The sequence below is a fragment of the Rutidosis leptorrhynchoides genome, chromosome 10 (assembly GCF_046630445.1).
Source record: "Rutidosis leptorrhynchoides isolate AG116_Rl617_1_P2 chromosome 10, CSIRO_AGI_Rlap_v1, whole genome shotgun sequence".
NCBI classification, from domain to species: Eukaryota; Viridiplantae; Streptophyta; class Magnoliopsida; order Asterales; family Asteraceae; genus Rutidosis; species Rutidosis leptorrhynchoides.
The window spans coordinates 325,987,531-326,010,100 of NC_092342.1; the positions used below are offsets into that span (position 1 = coordinate 325,987,531).

General features: G+C 36.2%; 1 protein-coding gene and 2 pseudogenes across 1 annotated transcript; all 3 read right to left on the reverse strand.

The window, feature by feature from the left end:
* Window positions 1-9,129: 9,129 nt before the first annotated feature.
* LOC139871317 (glucose and ribitol dehydrogenase-like) lies at window positions 9,130-11,457 on the reverse strand (annotated as a pseudogene).
* A 734-nt stretch (window positions 11,458-12,191) lies between these two features.
* On the reverse strand, window positions 12,192-15,151 carry LOC139871318 (glucose and ribitol dehydrogenase-like; annotated as a pseudogene).
* Window positions 15,152-15,673: 522 nt separating this feature from the next.
* LOC139873613 (tRNA(His) guanylyltransferase 1-like) lies at window positions 15,674-21,003 on the reverse strand. Its single transcript, XM_071861555.1, has 14 exons — window positions 20,853-21,003; window positions 20,419-20,540; window positions 20,225-20,356; window positions 20,091-20,135; window positions 19,840-20,009; window positions 19,666-19,751; window positions 19,434-19,541; window positions 18,615-18,871; window positions 17,911-18,042; window positions 17,785-17,829; window positions 17,476-17,645; window positions 17,012-17,097; window positions 16,477-16,584; window positions 15,674-16,087 (listed from the first exon to the last, which is right to left on the reverse strand). Exons 2-14 carry the CDS (start codon window positions 20,520-20,522, stop codon window positions 15,953-15,955), a joined length of 1,578 nt encoding a protein of 525 aa, XP_071717656.1. The 5' UTR covers window positions 20,523-20,540; window positions 20,853-21,003; the 3' UTR covers window positions 15,674-15,952.
* Between the last annotated feature and the right edge of the window lie 1,567 nt (window positions 21,004-22,570).

Sequence of the window (22,570 nt, forward strand, 5' to 3'; positions counted from 1 at the left end):
ACATTTAAACAACATTTAATCAACCAAAAGCAAGGATTAAGCACACCCATTTCAAATGTTCAAACTAGTTACTCAAAACAACAAATCGAGCAAACAAAACATGTATTCATGTTATACTCGAGCCATAGACACTAACTAACAACTTTATAAGTTAAAAACATCAAGAACACAAAATCTAGTGATTTTAGAAAGTTACCCAAATGTAATGAAATCGGTATGGAATCGAAGAGGAAGTTGCAAGGATTCCAAAAATGTAATTTGTTTTGCAAAACACCCGCTAGCTCGGATTTGGATGATGATTCTTTGAAATGGGGTGTTGAGAGAAAATGGAGGAAGTAGTAAAATGAGAGAGAGATGAATGAATGGGCAAGAGGGGTTTGACCCTTTGACCTAGTCAAAGGTTTGATCCTTTGGAGAGTTTGGTCCCTCAACTTTCATTCGGGTGCGTGAATTATCTAAACGAGATAATTTGAAATGCGTATCAACGGGAGATGTTATAAATATATAACGGACTTTAAAATGAATAAACGGAAAGTAAACGGAAAAAGGCGGGATGTTACATTACCTACTCCTTAAAAGAAATTTCGTCCCGAAATTTAAGTAGGCATAGTAGTCGTTGTTTCTTCCTCGGGATTTTGTGTTTCCGAAATCACGAATAGATGAGGATACTTCCTTTGCATTTGATCTTGTCTTTCCCAAGTAAACTCGGGTCCCCTTTTGGCGTTCCAACGGACCTTGACAATTGGAATTCGGCTTTGTTTTAACGGAGGTGTCCACAATTTCAACCGGTTCCTCCACGAAATGAAGTTTGTCATCAATGGTAAGCTCCTCGAGAGGAATGACGATATCGGGTTCGGCAAGACACTTTTTCAAGTTGGATACATGGAAAGTAGGATGAACGGAGCTCAATTGAGGCGGAAGATCTAAACGATAAGCAACGGTTCCAACACGCTCCAAGATTTCGAAAGGACCAATATACCGCGGGTTTAGCTTTCCGCGTTTCCCAAAACGAATTACACCTTTTCAAGGTGCGACTTTTAACATTACGCGATCACCGACTTGAAATTCAAGGTCGTTGCGTCGTTTGTCTGTATAGCTCTTTTGACGACTTCGGGCCGTCCTAAGCCTATCTCGGATTTGAACGATCTTCTCGGTTGTTTCATGAATGAGTTCAGGTCCGGTAATTTGTGTGTCGCCTACTTCGGCCCAACAAAGAGGTGAACGACATTTTCGGCCATATAAAGCTTCGAACGGTGCGGCGTTAATACTCGCGTGATAGCTATTGTTGTAGGAGAATTCGGCGAGAGGAAAGTGCTTATCCCAAGCTTTTCCAAAGTCTACAACACCAGCTCGTAGCATGTCTTCCAAAGTTTGAATTGTACGTTCGCTTTGTCCATCGGTTTGCGGATGGTATGCGGTGCTCATGTCTAAACGCGTTCCCAACGCTTCTTGTAAAGTACGCCAAAATCTTGAAACAAATCGGCCATCTCGGTCAGAGATAATCGATAAGGGTACACCGTGTCGGGCTACGATTTCTTTAATGTAAAGTTGTGCGAGTTTCTCCATGTTGTCGGTTTCCTTCATGGCTAGGAAATGTGCGGATTTGGTGAGACGGTCAACAATAACCCAAATAGTATCATAACCGCCAACTGTCTTTGGTAGTTTGGTGATAAAATCCATCGTTATCCTTTCCCACTTCCATTGCGGGATCTCGGGTTGTTGAAGTAGTCCGGACGGTCTTTGGTGTTCGGCTTTGACTTTGGAACATGTCAAACACTTGGAAACATAAGTAGCTACGTCCCTTTTGATGTTCGGCCACCAATATAGTTGTTTAAGGTCGTGGTATATCTTATTGGCACCGGGGTGAATCGAGTATCGTGACTTATGGGCTTCATCTAAAATAAGGCTTCGTAGGTCCCCATAACTAGGCACCCAAATTCTTCCGGCGAAATATCGGAGTCCGGTTTCTTTAACTTCGAATCGAGAGGTGAGGACGTTCAAGTGTTCGAGAGAGATGTTTTCATCCTTGAGAGCCTCATCTTGGGCTACCCGAATTTGGCTATTAAGGTTTGTGTGGATGGTGATGTTTAAGGCTCGGACACGAAGAGGCACTGCTCTTTCTTTTCGACTTAAGGCATCAGCTACTACATTTGCCTTCCCGGGATGGTAACGAAGCTCGCAATCGTAATCGTTTAAGGTTTCAATCCACCTTCGTTGTCTCATGTTTAATTGCTTTTGATCGAAAATGTGTTGGAGACTTTTGTGGTCGGTAAAGATAGTACTCTTGGTTCCATAAAGATAGTGTCTCCACATTTTAAGTGCAAAGACAACGGCTCCGAGTTCGAGATCATGCGTCGTGTAGTTTCGTTCATGAATTTTGAGTTGTCGAGAAGCATAAGCAATGACTTTCGTTCGTTGCATCAATACACACCCAAAACCATGTTTCGAGGCATCGCAATATACAACAAAGTCATCATTGCCTTCGGGAAGTGACAAGATAGGAGCGGTGGTTAGCTTCGTTTTCAAGATTTGGAACGCGGATTCATGTTCGGTTGCCCAAACGAATTTCTTTCCCTTGTGAGTTAATGCGGTTAGAGGACGTGCAACCAAAGAGAAGTTTTCGATGAATCTACGATAGTACCCGGCGAGACCCAAGAATTGACGAATGTGAGTAGGAGTAGTAGGAGTCTCCCATTTACTAATGGCTTCGATTTTTGTGGGATCGACTTTAATACCTTGATCACTTACAACATGACCAAGAAATTGAACTTCCTTTAACCAAAATTCACACTTGGAGAATTTGGCATAAAGTCGTTCTTGTCTCAAGAGTTCAAGCACAAGTCGGAGATGTTGTTCGTGCTCTTCTTCATTTTTAGAATAGATCAATATGTCATCGATGAACACAATAACGAATTTATCGAGATACGGTTTGCACACGCGGTTCATAAGATCCATGAACACCGCCGGTGTGTTAGTGAGACCAAATGGCATGACAAGGAATTCATAACTACCATAACGAGTTCGGAAAGCGGTTTTGGAGACATCTTCCCCCTTAACCCTCAATTGATGATAACCCGAGCGGAGATCAATTTTCGAATATACACAAGACCCTTGTAGTTGATCAAAGAGGTCATCGATGCGAGGAAGAGGATATCGGTTCTTAACCGTCAATTTGTTTAGTTCACGATAGTCAATGCACATTCGTAGGGATCCGTCTTTATTTTTAACAAACAAAATCGGAGCGCCCCATGGTGAATGGCTAGGTTGGATAAAACCACGATCAAGTAGTTCTTGGATTTGACTTTGCAATTCTTGCATTTCGGATGGAGCAAGTCTATACGGTGCACGTGCTACGGGTGCGGCTCCCGGAATAAGATCGATTTGGAATTCAACCGGTCGATGAGGTGGAAGACCCGGCAATTCGTCGGGAAATACATCGGAAAAGTCACTAACAATTTGCACATCATCGATATGCTTCTCATCGGACTCGACTTTCTTAACGTGGGCAAGGATCATAAAACAACCCTTACGGAGTAGTTTTCTAACTTTAAGGCACGAAACGAGGTTGAGTCTGGTGCAACTCTTATCGCCATAAACAATCAAAGGTTCACCATTCTCGATAGGAATTCGGATTGCGTTAAGATCACAAAGGATGTGAGATTTCATTTTGACTAACCAATTCATACCGATTATTACATCAAAGCTTCCTAGTTCCATGGGTATCAAGTCAATTTCAAATTCCTTACCCAAAATGTTTAACGTACACCCTCGGTAATATGTGTCGGCACTTAATAGTTTCCCGTTAGCCACTTCAATGGTATAAGTGGTATCTAATGGAAGAGGTGGAGTGCTAAAAGAATGAGTCAAAGTCTTGGATACAAAGCATTTATCGGCACCCGAATCGAATAAGCAAGAGACATAAGAATTGTTGAGAAGAAACGTACCCGTGACTAGTTCAGTGTCATCCCGGGCTTCCTCGGTGTTGATGTTGAAAGCTCGGCCGCGCGTATTGGGGTTATCTTTCTTCTTTGGGCATGCATTTCTATAATGACCCGTTTGGCCACATTCGTAACAAGTGCCCGTCTTTGGTGCATTGGGCCACTTTCGAGCGACGGGAGTGGCACTTTTACAATCGTTGGCCTTATGACCAACTCCTTGGCACCGGTGGCAAATTAACTTACTACAATCGCCAAAGTGATGTTTGTTGCATTTGTTGCAAAGAGGTAGGTTCCCGGCATAACCCTTCTTGCCGTCGGAGGTGTAAGGCTTCTTAGCAAAGTTGTTGTTGTTTGATTGGGAGGGTTCCCACTTTCTTTTGTTGCCGCCCGATTTATCCTCGGCCTTAGGTGCCGGAACTACGATTTCGTCAACCGTTTCTATCAATTTGTGGGCCATGTTCAAAGCTTCTTGATGATTAGTGGGTTTGGATGACATTACTCCGTGTTTGATACTCTTTGGAAGACCATCCATGTAAAGTTCAACCCTTAAAGCTTCGGGGTTCACAAGATTTGGGCACATCAAGGCTAGTTCGGAAAATCGTTGATTGTAAGCCTTGAGATCATTTCCGATCGCCTTTAAAGTTCTTAGCTCTTGTTCGAGCCTTCGGGTTTCTTCACGAGGGAAATATTCGACAATCATCTTTTCCCTCAAGTCGGCCCAAGAGAGGGCGTGAGCTTCATCGGTACCCACCGATTGTACATAAGTATTCCACCATGTAAGAGCGACACCGGCGAAGGTGTGAGTGGAGTATTTGACCTTGTCTTGGTCCCGACAACCGCTTATGCTAAAGACGGCTTCCGTTTGTTCAAACCATCGGGTGAGCACGAATGGTCCCCCGGTTCCATCAAAAGTGTGAGGTTTGCACCCCATGAAAGCTTAATAGGAGCATCCCTCGTTTGAGTTTCCGGCTCCATTGTTGTTGTTGTTGTTGTTGTTGTTGTGGTTGTTATTATTATTGTTGTTGGATGAGTGACCGGCCATGGCCGCATCCACGGCGGTGGCTATCATTCGTTGTAGAGCTTGTTCGGGAGTTTCGGGAGGAGCGCGTCGACGAGCCATTGTTCCTTCAAGACACAAGAATACCGTTGGTTAGTATTCTAAATAATACTAACCGTGATATGGAATAAAGATAAAGAGAAAACTTTCCTTGACTCGCCTTAAATTCTTTATGCGACAATGTCGGAACGTTCATATGAGTCACCGTAATATAATCCCGGAAATTATATTACCCTGATTCATATGTGCATTCGACATCATTTCATATAGTCAATGTGGCGTGTCAATCAAATTATACAACGTGATATTAAGATGAACTAAGAGTAGATATGAGTAGAAGCGTTCGAGTATAAATGCACAAGTAGTCAAGTAATTCCTACTTCAAGTCTATATGCCGGTTGTAGTCTAGACTCACCAATGTACCCTATGACTCGAGGTTGACACCAATGAACTCTAAATCCCTACAACCAACGCTCTGATACCATCTGTAGCGACCCGACCAAATCATGTTTGACGGCGCCGTCTACTTAGGTCCCGTTACGTGGTCATAAGTCTTTAAAACAACGTTTGACCTAAAGATATGTCGCATTCATTTCAAATGTAAAGATTGTTCAAAGTTTACAAGAATAGTTCCACCACAAGTTATGATACAAAGTTTTAAGTACAAATGAAACTTATGCGACACAATTTAAAAGTAGCCAAAAGACGCTCCATGTATGCATATATACTCGACATCCAATGCAAGTATCAAAATAATGAGCGGGAGCATGTATCATGTATCGTTCAAGGACCTGAGAAAAACATAGAAATCTGTCAACGAAAACGTTGGTGAAATCATAGGTTTAAGTAAGTAAGTACAAGTGAACCACAAGATTTGCAACAATGAGATAATAGTAATACATTCCAAAAGTTTGTTTCACGAGCACCCAATTATCAATGCTTAACATTCCTTCCATAGAACCCCATCACAATAGTGTTAGAACATACACTGTTTCTCGAAAATACAATTCATTCGTAAACGGTAGCGAACCGTTTGAATGAGGGTTTGTCAAACCCATATGGCCATATAACATAAGTTCTCGCTTACACCCGGCAAGTGTAACTAATGATAATCGAATTGAGGATTTTTGTTCAAACTCGTATGTAAAATGTTTGTTTTCCTGTACTTGTGTTCACTTAGTAAAAAGAAACGTTTATGTTTTTTCATCCCAAATGCAAGTGCAAAAGAGTAAAAGTGGGACTATGATCTCACCTTGAGTGCACGTATGTAAAAGTACTTCAACAAGTAAACGTGTGCAAGAACGAATGCTAGTATTGACCTAAACAAGTAGGTTTATATCAATATCGGTAAACACGCTAGGTTAAAGTGTTCAATTAGTCCTATGGCTCGTTACGACTCGAATATATAGCATGTGAATCACGTTGTCAAGTTTCACGCAAGAATCAAGTATAAAATAAGATTAGAATGATTGCATAAGTGTTTTGTTATGTTTGACTAAAAGTCAAACTTGGTCAAAGTCAACGAAAAAGTCAACGGGGTCGGGTCGGGTCCCGAACTATTTTCCTGAGCTTAGAAATCATATATGAGCATGTTGGCCAAGTTTCATGTTGATCGGGGGTGCGTAGCATAGCAAACATTATTCAAAAATTGACAAAATTGGACAGACCACTTTGGCGCGCCGCGCGGGTATATGGCGCGCCGCGCCATTACCTGTGCAGAGAATTCTGGCAGTTTTCACACTCAAGCACGAATCCAACTTCAAATACCCATAAATCCTAAACCGTAAACATCCAAAACAAGTATCTTATATCGTTGGAAAGGTATTTTGACAAGGAATACAACTAACTACTTTTCACCAAGCAAAAACATCAATTACAATAACCGAAAACTCGTCAATTGATCAATAAAGGTTTATTTTCAAAGTGCAAGTTCATCAAATGCATTTTAAGTTTCGGGAATCCAATTCACACATATGATATGCCGTTTTGAAGGTAATGAAACGTGCATTACAACTAAACACTTACTAACAACATTTCATGGCATCCAAAGTATCAAAAGTTCATTTCAAGTTCATCAAACCCTAATCAAGAATCACAAAATCAATAATCATGTTAACGCAAGGTTTTCATATCATCCAACATACCAAAACGAAACTAACGATGCTAGTAACACATTTAATACATGAACTTTAACATTTAAACAACATTTAATCAACCAAAAGCAAGGATTAAGCACACCCATTTCAAATGTTCAAACTAGTTACTCAAAACAACAAATCGAGCAAACAAAACATGTATTCATGTTATACTCGAGCCATAGACACTAACTAACAACTTTATAAGTTAAAAACATCAAGAACACAAAATCTAGTGATTTTAGAAAGTTACCCAAATGTAATGAAATCGGTATGGAATCGAAGAGGAAGTTGCAAGGATTCCAAAAATGTAATTTGTTTTGCAAAACACCCGCTAGCTCGGATTTGGATGATGATTCTTTGAAATGGGGTGTTGAGAGAAAATGGAGGAAGTAGTAAAATGAGAGAGAGATGAATGAATGGGTAAGAGGGGTTTGACCCTTTGACCTAGTCAAAGGTTTGATCCTTTGGCGAGTTTGGTCCCTCAACTTTCATTCGGGTGCGTGAATTATCTAAACGAGATAATTTGAAACGCGTATCAACGGGAGATGTTATAAATATATAACGGACTTTAAAATGAATAAACGGAAAGTAAACGGAAAAAGGCGGGATGTTACACATATTAGTCTCGAGCATTAGGATTATGGTACACTATGACTTGACCTAATTTGTTAGACAAACATTGACCAACACATAAATATATATAATTAATATAGGTTCGTGAATCCGAGGCCAACCCTGCACTTGTTCAATGACGTTATATGTATTTTTACTACGAAATACAGTATGGTGAGTTTCATTTGCCTTTTTACCCTTTATATTTTTGGGCTGAGAATACATGCGCAATTTTTTATAAATGTTTTACGAAATAGACACAAGTAATTGAAACTACATTATATGGGTGAATGATCGAAGCCGAATATGCCCCTTTTGCTTGGTAACCTACGAATTAGTAAACCGATCTACTAATTGACGCGAATCCTAAAGATAGATCTATTGGGCCTAACGAACCCCATCCAAAGTACCGGATGCTTTAGTACTTCGAATTCGTTTTTATCATGTCCGAAGGATTTCCCGGAATGATAGGGGATATTCTTATATGCATCTTGTTAATGTCGGTTACCAGGTGTTCACCATATGAATGATTTTTTGTCTCTATGCATGGGACGTATATTTATGAGAACTGGAAATGAAATTCTTGTGGTCTATTAAAATAATGGAAATGAATGTTTATGATAAACTAATGACCTCACCAATCTTTTGGTTGACACTTTAAAGCATATTTATTCTCAGGTGTTAAAGAAATGTTTCGCTGTGCATTTGCTCATTTTAGAGATATTACTTAGAGTTATTCATGGCATATTTTGAAAGACGTTGCATTCGAGTCGTTGAAATTCATCAAGATTATTATTAAGTCAATTATAGTTGGATGTATTATGAAATGGTATGCATGCCGTCAACTTTCGTTGTAAAGAAAGTTTGTCTTTTAGAAACGAATGCAATGTTTGTAAAATGTATCATATAGAGGTCAAATACCTCGCGATGTAATCAACTATTGAGAATCGTTTATAATGTATATGAACGGGTCCTTTCAGATACCATGTTAGAATGTTATAATTCACCCATGATTTTTATTGATCAAAGAGGCCAAATATATAGTATATGATCTGATCTCATATTCCTTGATTTTAGGGATCCTACATTTAATATGAGATATAGATGAATATGCCTACATTTAATGCTAGATATTACATAAGATATTGTCTACGTCTAATATCCGTTACACATAATACATATATAACTATAAGTATGTAAATAATAAAATCAGTACATCATTATAATATACAACTTCACATATAGAGTTCTTTTGAGAAGTTATAATATAATATGCACCCGAAACGGCAATTTATTTCAAAAACACAAACTTTATGTAGCTTCACTCCATTTTCTTTTTCTTATGATATACGGAGTAATTCAAGGACATATAAGGACTATGAGACTATCCATTGACGATTGTCCCACCTGAAAAAAAAAATCAATAATAAAAGTGTAAGCAACAGCAAGTTAGGATGGAGAACTTATAAAGTTTTTTTATAACTGGTATTAAATATACCATTAGGATGAAGCACTTGGCCAGTAAAGTAGGACGAGTCCTCTGATGCAAGAAACACATATGATGGAGCAATCTCATATGGTTGACCGGCCCGATTCATGGGCACAGTTGACCCTAACCTTCCTATATCATAGTCATTGAGTGCTGAAGCTTGCAGTGGTGTCCATATAGGCCCAGGAGCCACACCATTCACACGAATCTTCTTGTTGACCAGATCCAAAGCTAAACCCCTTGTGAAAGACACTATAGCTCCCTTTGTTGAAATGTAGTCAAGCCAACTTGGTGGGTAAGGTATGTATGCTAAAACTGATGTAGTGTTTATGATACTGCTTCCTTCTTTCATGTATTTCACAGCATCCCTCCATAACCAAATCATTTTAAAACATCAAAACAAGAAAAAAGAAAACGACACGTTTCAGAATAAAAGACGTTTCAATAAAAGATAAACTAAGGCTGTGTTTGATAAAAACGGAATGATTAAGCGCTGAATGATTCGATAATTTGAATAATTTAAAGTTTCTAGTTAAACTTGGTTATGTATGACAAAATTGTGTTTGATAATCATTCTGAATGAACACTCCGAATGATGTAAAATTGACGTATTAACCTTTAACATTATTATAAAAGAAATATAGTTGATATATTCTAGATAAAGTTTGAGGAGTATATAATAGAAAAATCGACGTGCTTAATGATTAAACGAGTATGTATTAACTTTGGATGGTTCGGTATACATTTTTTGTCATCTGTCATTCAACATTTTTGAGTAATTCAATTAAGAGACAATCAAACAAAAATCACATACACCAAACAAGAAAATTAAGAATAATTTGTTTAATGTATAATAAAAAAAAAAAAAAAAAAAAAAAAAAAAAAAAAAAAACTTGAACGTTAAGAGTTGGTGCACATACATACCTTGTCAAGTAGAAAAAAGAAAAAATGTTGGTGCTAAACACCGTTATAAGCCTCTCCTCTGTGATCTCGTCTAACGAATATGTATAGTACTGAACTGCAGGCAGGTTTACCAGGATATCAATGCGCCCTTATTTTGCAACTACCTCTTCAACGACAGCTGTACAATTTTCACTATACCTAAGATCAGTAGGTATTGCAGTTGGGTCACTCGATTCTTCAACTTTTGCATCTTTTATGATCTTTAAGGTTTCATCTGCATCTATTTCTTCAACACCCTTAAGATAAGTGAAGGCTATAGTAGCACCCTCTTTAGCATAGTGGTAACAAACTGATCTTCCAATACCTGAATCTCCTCCTGCCACCAACGCCACCTTTCCCTGCACCATGAAACACGTGGTCATTGTTGAACTTATTTAAAAGATACCATAAACACAACAAAAAAGAAAGGCCATTTATCATATTATATAAAAATTGTGTGTCATACAAATTACCAGGTAAATCAATAAAACGTACATTGAGTTTGCCAGACCCCTTGTAATTAGGGTTGGCGTATTGAGGACGAGGGTTCATAAGATATTCTTTTCCAGGTTGTGAATCCTGGAGCTGCGGTGGGAATCGTCTTTCATTTTCTTCCTTCAGCGTTGCATTCGCCTAGAAAAATGGAAACCAAAAAGTCTAGTTAGCATCGATAATTGCATGCTTACAAATGCTTAGGTTGTGTTTAATCACAGCAGAATGGGATGATTTAGCATTGAATGGCCATTTAACATTCATTTGTTTTAAACTTTTAAATAATAAATGATGCTGAACGACAAAAAATTATGGTTGAATCATTCTGAATTTAAATACTTTATTAGTCATTCAGCACTTCAATTTTTCCCTCATCATATCAAGTTATACCCAAAACACTTATCATACAATTATAAATTAATACAAATTTACGGTAATTAAAAGTGTGTTTATTCAAAATGATTATCAAACAGATTATTGTCATTTAGAACTAAGTCCCTTTGAATCATTTAGATTTTAAACTATTCAACACATAATCATTATGTTTTATCAAACATTACATTAGTATAATTTCTCGCATTTAAACAACTATATACTCCGTATATCATATTTATTATGTATTTAATTGAAAGAAAAGAATATATATCTGTCTATACAGACCTTAAAGGTGTGAGTAGTAGAGTAGCGAGGAAGTTGCAGACTTGTGATTGCTGAGGTGACACCGTTAGTGCTAAATCCGGTTATATGACATGAACCAAACAAATTGGGTACATATGTACATGATTTCATTGTGATTGGAATCCGGCTGGAGTTAGAGACCCCGAAATGCATCATCATTGAATACAAGATTACTTACAATTGATGAACGAATGGAACACTGTATGTTTATATAGGTATTTTTGTAAGTATACATGCATAGAAAAAGAGATGGTACTATATGTCAATATTGATAGCAATCATATAAGCAGGACACATATTTGGTATACCTTCAACTTCTGTAATTACTATTTGGTATACCTTCAACTTCTGTAATTATTATTTGGTATACCTTTCAACCTTGCTTATTTTTGCAAATAAGAATTTAAAACAACTTATGCATTCAATTTTGAATTAGGGATTGAATGTATTTATGCATCTATAACTCAAAGTCTTTTGTGAATTAAAATTCATTGTGTTTTTGTTATGTTTATTGAATATTCATTTATCTCTGTTGTGTTGTACAAGATAAATGTATAATGCACCACCTCATCTAACGTGTAATGTCATGTCATGGAAATCTGATGACACGAAAGCAATTTCAAGCTTTCAGAGAATCAGAAAAACTTCAAAACTACACTAAATAGAATATCCATCGTTTAATATTTGTGTATAAAATGAAATATATATTCATCAATAATTAGAAGCAGGGGATATAATACAAATTTATTACACTGAATCGAATATCCATAGATCAATCTATTATAGGTACATTGGCTTCACTTCATTTTATTATTATGAAATTCAAGCACCTTAATAATGATGTACTAACCATTTACAATCGTTCCGCCTGCAAAAAAAATAAAAAAATAAAAAAAAATATCTCAACATTACAATGTTATAAGGAAAAAAACATATGCACTTCCTATCATATAAAATTATAGATCTCTATCAGCTAAAGATATAAAACTGATCTGTCGTCGTATGCAAGTTATAATCAAGCTTCTTTCGTTTTTCACATTATTATGCTTTTTTTATGTGATCATAGTTGCTAAAAGCTAGTCTTAAGTATACATGAATATTCGTTATATATGTAACAGTATATATGTGTATGATGTTATTGCAGTAGTTGATAAGTTGCATCTTTGTGAAGATTGTTTACCATTAGGATGCAGAAATTGGCCAGTAAAGTAGGAAGAATCATCGGATGCAAGGAACACATACGCTGTAGCCACCTCGTGAGTTTGACCAGCCTGATTCATGGGCGCAGTTGACCCATATCTTGCTATATCGTAGTCATTGAGTGCTGTAGCTTGGAGTGTGGACCATATAGGGCCAGGAGCCACACCATTAACACGAATCTTCTTATCGACCAGATGCAACGCAAGACCCCTTGTGAAAGACACTACGGCTCCCTTAGTTGCAATGTAGTCAAGCCAGCTTGGTGGGTCAGGTATGTATGCATAAACTGATGCGGTGTTTATCACTTTACTTCCTTATTTCATGTACTTTAAGGCATGCCTGCACTACCCAATTAAATCATTGCAACGACACTCTGATTGATCAAGACAATTTCTAAAAAAAATTATTTGGCTGATTAGATGTTCATTTTAATTGTTAATAGACCATCCAAAAAATAGACCGGCCACATTCATAAGTAATTTAAAAGACGATTCGGTCGTGACCTTGAAATGACTAGTCAGTCGAGTCGTCGGACGTTGACCAATATTGACTTCTAGTAATAAATAAATTAAAAATAACTATTCCAAACATAAATATAGAGCAAAAGATCTAATGCGAAACATAAATTTTTTTTACACTTTGACTGACTTTGACAGACTTTGACTGACTCAGATCGACTCATCCCATTTTGGCAGACTTTGACATTCGTTTTGGCCTAGTGTGGTTGTTTCGTTTAGCCCTAGCGTGTCATGAAGGATGGGACAACTTCGGATTTTCGATTGTGTTTTTGTTTTGTTTTGGCCTGTGGGCTTGAATGTAAGAGTGTTAATTCTCCCCGGGTTTCTGTTTGCTTTGAGTGTTGGGTTTGCCCTGCTCTTTCATTGATTTCTTATTAATATATTATCCCTTTTACCAAATTAAAAATAAAAAAATTAGAGAAAAATGACCAAATGTTAAGAGATGATCGATAAACACACCTTGACATGTAGAAATAAGAGAAAATGTTGGTCTCAAACACCTTTTTAAGTCTCTCTTCTGAAATCTCGTCTAACGAATAGGAATATGAGTAGTACTGAACTGCAGGATGGTTCACTAGGATATCGATGCAACCATATTTACGAATAATCTTATCAACAACCTCCTTACAGTTCTTGTCGTATCTAAGATCAGTAGGTATTGCAATTGGATCACTCGAACATTCAACTCTTACCTCATTTATGATCTTTATCGTTTCCATAGCGTCTATGTCCTCGACACCTTTTACATAAGTGAAGGCTATTGTCGCACCCTCTTTAGCAAAATGGTAACAAATGGACCTTCCAATACCCGAATCTCCACCTGTCACCAATGCCACCTTTCCCTGCAGCAACAAACAAAATTTTAAATGACTTAACCCAAATTGCCATACAAATCATCTACTATTATCTATATTTATTATAATATTATGGAGATTAATTGTCTTACATGGAGTTTGCCAGAACCCTTGTATTTCGGGTTGGCATACTGAGGAAGAGGATTCACGAGATATTCTTTTCCAGGCTGCGAATGCTGGTGCTGAGGTGGAAATCTTCTTTCTTATTTTTCCTTATGCATTGCCTGATGCTAAAACGTGGTCATCAAATTAATTTCTTCTTTTTTTAGATGACTTGACCCAAATTAAATAAAAACTTTTTGTTTTTTTAACGGCGGCATAAGCACTGAAGAGGGTCATTAGCCACCCACCCGATCTTATCCAGGAAGTCACAGGTCATGCTCACTTCCTACACCCATTAGAGGAAACTTCAGGATCAGTGGCGGAAGATAGTGTGTTACAAAGGGGTATCCACCCCACCTAAATTTAACGGAGAAAAACTTTTACACTAAAAAAAAATTTACTAAGAAATAAAGTTTTTTTAGTGTTTAGCCCGGCTGACAATGTAATATTAATTAAATTTTTTAAACACGCCTCATCTGTATCCCAGATTCAAGTTTCGCGACCTAAGGAAACCCCCCGAGGAACCTTGCTAGTTATGGCTTATGGGTATTCCAAAGAACTATATAACCAATTGCAAAGCAAATTGCATTGTGAAAATCCACAATTGAGGCTCGAACTCGAGACCTCCGGACACCCAGCAAAGGTGTTAACCACTTCGCTAAATGCAGATGATTTATATTTATATTTATTGTGGAGGTTAATTGTCTTACATGGAGTTTGCCGTAACACTTGTAATTGGGGTTGGCGTATTGAGGAAGAGGATTCATGAGATATTCTTTTCCAGGCTGCGAGTCCCAGTGCTGAGGTGGAAATCGTCTTTCTTCTTCTTCCTTCTGCATTGCCTGAGGGTGGTAAAACATGGTCACCAAAAGGTTAAGTTCAGATCAATGTGTCGAAACAATCGATTTCTACTTTGTTGATTGAAAGTAATAATTAATAACAAAGATAACATAAAGAGACCTTAAAGGTGTGAATATCAGAGTAATTACGCCTTTGAAGACTTGCGATTGCTGGTCTTACACCATTAATACGTGAAACCAACAAACTCGTTGACTGTAAACACGACTTCCCTATGATTGAATTCCTGGTGAATGCAGATACACCTGAATGCATCATCGCCGAGTATGACATTACTGATGGTTGATGAATGAATGAATGAAACGTTGGTAAGAAATATGTTACATATATAGACAGTCATGGAGACGGGTTAACCGGCTGAAATTTAAAGTCAAACGTGTCATTAATCGGAAAATTTGACATGATGGATCAAGTATATGATACCTGCCTTTCAACCTCACTTCACATTATTGAGTTATTGTAGCATACAAGTATACTTGTTGAGTATCAGTTTTCATTAATTAGCTTATTATCCAAAATTGCTAAATTTATATTTTAAAGACTGCTTCAATATTCAGATATAACATACAAGTACCATCAGAGTCATACGGAGTACTATATAATTTAATGTTAGGTATACGTTTATGTATCTTTGATTAACATAATACACTAAACTAACAATAAGTTAAACGTGTAACAAGTACATCATTTGACTAATCTCTTATATTAATTATTAATTATTAATTGAGAAAACTGCACATAGGAAATACGATGTCGCTACCATTCATAATTACATTAAAGTTGATTTACACATAAAAGCCAAAGCAATTAAAGATTTACATCAACTATAAAACCAATATACATTAAAGTTGATTTACATTAGTTGAAGTAACACTGATACATTAATCTACAGTCTGAAATGACAAGAAAACAGCTTAATATGGTTAAGTTAAGCAAAAACTGTTGGTTTGGAACTACAAAACTGCAAACTAAACCAAGCAACTTGGTTCAATATACCCAATCCAGTTGACCATGTAGCAAACTAAACCAAGTAACTTGTTCAAAATAGCTACGTGTCATGTACAAATACATGAATTATGATCTAGGGGATGTCTCTTCAAGTATGAGCGGGTGCGCTTCCCAAAAGTGATCTTCAATGATATTTGAATGTTCTACAACTACCTTTTTATGAGACTTCACTACTACACCATTTTCGGTCACCGTCGTCACCTGGACATCAAAATTCTTATGACTCAGTGTTCAGAGCATATATATAATATATAATATTAATTAATATATATTATTATTATGTAGTAAGAATGATCACACTTTTGAAAAGCGATGTTAAAGGTATTCAGCCATGAAAAAAAGAACAAGTACCCAACTTTACCAAATTTCTGATTCGGGTACTCAAATTTTCATGATCAATTAAACGAGTTCTGTTACCACTTATTGTTGTTCGTTCAAACTTGGGCGTTTGTAGCTAACATCCAAAAGTGATTCTTTTTACGCCTTGAAACATCATGTTACTAAAACAAGTTCCTTTTCCATAATCCAAAAAGAACTTGGATAACTTAATTTTCAAAAAAAAAAAAAAAAAAAGACCGAATAGAGATGACCTTGTCCCAGAATACGGAAGACCCATTCCGGAATATGGCGGGTAACATAATGTATTCAATACCGAATGATTGAGAGAGCAACTGATTCTTCTCCAGAGTTTGAGTTCCCTGTACATAAAACATTCAGATATTTTGGTCAACTGAAGTCAATCAAATAGATAGAATAGATCAAACACGTTATCATTCAAACTTGGTCAAAATCGGTCAAAACTCGGACAAAACTTGGAAAACCAGTCATAATTAGTTAAAACTCGACCAAAATAGGTCAAAGTCAAACTTAGTCAACATCCGAGTTGTCGGGGAGTAGCGATTCTTGCAACCTTGCCCACTATATGTAAATACTGACAACGTTCTAATCGCCTTATTAAAAAGACATGGAAGATCAATGTAATACATTGATTATTTACAAAAACAATCACGCAGCTTCAAAAATTACAAAAATATTAAAAAAAAATGTTGGTGTTTGACCAACCTAACCTGGTCCGTAGACAGAACAATTTAAAGAAAGATATGCAATCATAAAAGAAGTTGGCACCTTTAAGAAACTTTGAGCTTCCCTCGTGCTTTTGCCAGATTTGACTAGCATCCAAAAGCAAGTATTGTACTGATTGTTTATGTGACCTGCACATATTCGAACAAAAAAATGTTACATGTTTGTCCTGAAAGGAATAAAAGAAAGATATGCATCGTTTTTGACAGAGATAAAATAACAAAAAATCTACACAAATTTATTTTCACTTTATATCGCTCATTATTGAATATCCTCATCTGGATATTTTTATAACAAGCTAAATTACTATATAGTTATTAATATTTGCCAGGAAAGTAATATTAGAGGCCAATGCAGAAACCCACAAGCAGTACCACATGGCCATATCTAATTAAATAATTGTACTACAAAGATACAAATTAATATTTACCATTAAGTTTGTATGATGTTAATTATATTATATTATATTATATATTATATGAATGAAATAAAAGGCCAAACTTTCTTACAGTCGACTTGTCTCCAAGCAAGATAATCTCGAATAATGTCATATGACGGATAGCAGACAGCCCTTCCATCGAAACTCGGTAGATATTTCAACTCTTTTTTAGGGAAGAACTTTGTCCATTTCATCACATACGTTGATGTGAAGTATCCCACAATTGAAGATACGATCTCACTATGAGAGTCAAAAACGTAGGCTCAACAATAGAAAAATAGAAACAGATAGCAAGAGTAATCAATCTTAAAAAGGAAATTAAAGACCTTAAATATATAAATTAAGGAATAGAGTATATAATTATCGAACGAAGACCAACCTGGCACGTCTTTGATAGAGCTGAGAATTTCGCTTCAAGACAAAGCTGAAAAGCATAGATATTGACATTAATGACAAAATGTATTCCTGTGGCAACTCAATTAACTATTTAATTTAACAAACGTACCTGTACTCATCACTCACTCCATATGCAAACACGATGTCGTTGAATTCCTCTAATACAGCAACTGCACATGAATTCATAAGTTTCAGAGCTTGCTCGTCATTAGGCTTCTCAAATTCTTGAACCTCAGAAAATCTAATGGCAAAGAAAATAAGAAAACATATAGAAAAAGAAAAAACGAAGAAATAATTTAGTCAAAGCTCAAGCTCGATATATACGGGCCATTTCAACAATTTATATGGAAACGAGTTTGTTTGGGATTATTTTTTGTTAATAACATGATAATCATATATTGAAAAAAATGGATGAAAATGAAAGTCAATCGGGTCCAACATGTTAATTAAGTCAAATGTCACTACACATGTATTCATGTCATCTCGTATCTTATATAAAAAAGGATTGTAAAAAAAAGAGTTCTGTGATTATAATTCAACACAATAAATGTTCACAAAGATATTAGAAAATTCTGTTTGAGGTTGCCAGACCCATTTTGAGCTGGTTATCTATTTTGACCAGCTACCGAAACCGTCTGACCCGCCCATTTTCAACATCCAAGTCTGGGACCCAGTACACTATCAATACTTATCATAGTGCATAAAGCATAAAAAATATAAAGCCAATCTACCCAAAAAGTTGTAGCAGAAACAAGCAGTACCATCTGAATTACAACTTTTTACTCAATTAATTAGATAAGTATACACTTTTACCTGTGGAAATGAGAGCCGTCTATTCTTATAACGATCCAAGTAAATGGTAACAGTTTGTTCTCAAACTCAAACAATTTCAAATACTCCCGTTTCATATTATTCATATTCTGCTCAAAGCTACCTAGCTCCTTGCAAAGACAAGAATAATCACTCCAGAAACTTCTCGAGGCTATATTTTCTGAATGGAAAATTATGACCTTCTTCAGCAATCTTTTAACGAGGGCTCCATCGTTATGGGTCTTCACAGTTTCATCAACCTGACTGACAGCTAATTAGTTCTAGAGAAGTTTTAGTGCCTTAAAATTTACAATTTAAATGCATCTTCTACGACTGGTCATATTAAGGACCAATGTTGCAAAATTCGCTACTCGCGGAGTAATCTGCCGGAATTTTTAGGGAGTAAACAGCAACTCGGGAAGTACTCGGATGTTGACTAAGTTTGACTTTGACAGATTTTGTCCGAGTTTTGACCAACTTTGACTGATTTCCCGAGTTTTGGCCGAGTTTTGACCAATTTTGACTGATTTCCCGAGTTTTGGCTGAGCTTGACCATGTTTGACCAGGTTTGACCGAGTACTCCATTAGCTTCCAAAATCGAGTACGCGCTAAGTAATTTCGAGTTTAGCCACACTGTTAAGGACGCTTATAAATACATAAGCAGTGTGCCTAAAATCTTTTAAAAGATATATCAATCAGAAGTTTATTCCAAAACAAAATTCAAAAAATTAAGCCTCTAAATGAAGAAACAGAATGGTAACTAACACAATTAATAGACAATTTCAAAATAAAAAAGCTCATAATGTTGGAACGAGAACCAACCTCTGTCTTGAGAACGCAAGAACCTTGGCGATATATGCTAGGAAGTTTTTTGTAGTTGATACCGAATTGTTGAAACAGCATCTCATTTTTTTCTTGCTTTTGGGTGTCCTATAATAGTATATATTAACATGGACAATATAAATACAACGTTGAATATGCAGCATATTAACTAAGTCATACGAAATATAATGTTGTTGTAAACTGCATAAACAAATAAGTTAATCAAACACACCTTTAAGATATCTTGTGCTTCTTTTTCTGATTTCCCACTTTTAATCAACATCCAGAAGCAAGTGTTGTATTGATTTTTGCTATGACCTAGAAGAAGTAGGCAATCAAGACCACCTTAAGATCAATAAAACCTAGTAAAGATGAAAAGCAGGGTCAAATAAGTAATTCTACTCACATTCTCTTTGTCGCCATGCAAGATACGCTTGAAGAACATCGATTGACGGGCAGGATATAACCCGTGATTTAAATAATGGGGTCGATCTCATGTCCTTTTCAGGAAAGAAATCTTTCCATTTTGACACACATAGAGATACAAAGAAGGAGACAATGAGCGACAAGATTTTGCTGACATGTCAACGCATAAAATGTTAAAATTTAAAGGAATTTTTGTAGGAAACAACATTCGGTAAAACAAAAGAAAAATACCTGGCACGCCTTTGATAAAATTTGGTTTCCTTCTTGAAAATGAAACTACATTGTACATCAACATGCATTTTAATTACAAGTGCGTATATAATTCTCATGTATGGTCAACAGAAGTAAAAGACTGGTCGTCTAACCTGTACTCATCACTAAAACCATAAGCCAAGGTAATATCAGGGTACTTCTCCAACACTGAAGTTGCACAACAGTTCATCAAATTTAACGCTCTTTCATCGTTCGGTTTTTCAAACTCGTTGATTTCAGAAAATCTGCCAAGTTTGGTAGATGATTAAAAAAATGAAGGATAAAAGTATAATAGTCATAAATGTACCTTTCGAAATTGTGACCATAAATTCGAACTACAATCAAATTTGGATACATCACTTCATCTTCAATTTCAAACGACTTTACATACTCATACTTGCTATTCGCCATGCCAGCCTGTAATCTGCTCTGCAAAGAAATTTAAAATTGAAAATACACAAATAAATTCAATGGCTGCTTTGTTTAGTCGTTGATTTGTTTTGTATATTAATATTAAAATTATTATTAAAATATTAATAAAACAATCCTCTAATTCTAAGAAGGCATTCTTATTTTGTATAAAAGTCATTCTATGATTCATCATGATATATACAGTATCAAATTAAAACACATAAAACCCTAAATATAAAAATTAAGAAACTATAAATCAACAAATAATCAAAAATCGGAATGTAATTAGAATGATGAAGAATTAAAGGATTGTTTAAAATATATACGTACTTGTACACGAGCTCGGACCTGAAGAATCACTGCAAAACTTTAATTAGTTACAAAACCCTAAACCTAAAAACTCGCACGTTTTTCTGGATGGCAAATTGGGGTCAGTACTCGAATGATTTGATACTGGAATGATATAACAGTTGTTTTACATTCTAATTTGGTTAAATTTCTTATTTGGTTCTCTGCTTTATATTGTCGTAGACAAGGTTGCAAAAGTCGCGAGTCGGGACGCATTGGTCGAGACTTAAAAAGAACGCGTCGGTCGAGTCGGTGACGCGTCGGAGACACATCGTTCGTTGACCAACGTTGATTTTATTAATAATTTCTAAAATATATATTTATATATGTATAAAATAGTTGATTCTGTAGCATAAATTTCTTAAAGAAGAACTTGAATTTGGATACAATCAAACTTAAAACTCAATTAATGTTACCGAGTACATAATCAGTAAGGACACAGAGAAAAGAACGGCCCATAAAATGAAAACAAACCCTAATTTTAAAACATATCACATCTTTACGAAAATTTGACTGATTTTGACCGTTTTTGACCAACTTTGACAGTCTTTGACACACTTTGACCGAACTTTTAACTTTAACCGTCTTTTGAGTCGTTTTCAGAAAAAACGAGGCGGAGAACCTGAAAAAACGACGCATCAGCCGACGCGTCGGCCAAGTCGGCCGACTTTTACAACACTTGTTGTAGATTGTGGTTATGTTGTTTTTCGGACTGTAAGATAGCTTAATTAGTTGTTAGCAATGGCAGAGCCAATAGCAGGCTTGGGATGCCCAGCCTCCCCCATCGGCCCAAATATATATATATGGGTATTTTCAGCCCATTTCCCACTGACCCTCCGTTCACCCGATCAGCCCAAAGTACATTTCTTTATTTCAGTCCGTATTCCACATTTCACATACTTTATTGTATGTGGTCCCTAACAAATTCTTATATTAATTTCAAATTTGTATTTTTTATTTTTTGTGTTGCTGTTAATCCCTTTTTTTAATCTTTAGTAAAGAGTAATTAGTGTTGTTCACTAATGGTAAGTAGTGAATCTTCTTTTTGTTTGACTATCTCATGGAACATATTGATTTTAAGTTCATGTTTATGAAATTTGTTCCAATGGAGTTGTTGAAGAAACTCCCAGAAGTTTTAGGGGGGGGGGGGAACGCGACAGTAAATGCGACAATATGACAATATAACAGTGAATTTGGATTAGGTGGTGGGGACCTATTGGATGTCATTTTAGGGTAATTAGTGTATTCTATAATATTAATATTTAATATTTATATGTATAGAAAACTTAGGATTCTACATGTATTTATCGATAAACAAGAATCATTAGTTCTTTTAATTTTAAATCTCCTTATTTATCTCCTCATATTCTATTCTGCTCTTCGTGTTTTGTGCATGTCTATATATCATCAATTATTATAGTTATTGGGTGTGTTTGGCGCAAGAGCTTATGGGAGCTTATGAGAGCTTATGAGAGCTTGAGCTTATGATTTTAATAAGTTTCAAGTAATAAGCTTTGTTTGGTAGACATAAAAAGTAGAGCTTATGAAAATCATAAGCTCTAGAAAAAGAAGCTACTTTTAGTAGTTTATGAAAAAAAGTAGAGCTTATGAACTGGAAAATAAGCTCCAGCTAGTTTACCAAACACTTATAAAAAATAATAAGCTCCAGCTACCATAAGCTCCAGCTCCAGCTCTAGCCC

Bases quoted from the DNA above. Each gene is read 5' to 3' on its own strand.
- LOC139873613 (XM_071861555.1), bottom strand. From the start codon at position 20,522: ATGGCGAATAGCAAGTATGAGTATGTAAAGTCGTTTGAAATTGAAGAT. The intron at 18,872-19,433 runs GTTGGTTCTCGT...GCTGTCAGTCAG, and splicing joins CTTGCGTTCTCAAGACAGAG to GTTGATGAAACTGTGAAGAC. The intron at 17,830-17,910 runs GTACGTTTGTTA...TATGCTTTTCAG, and splicing joins GGAGTGAGTGATGAGTACAG to CTTTGTCTTGAAGCGAAATT.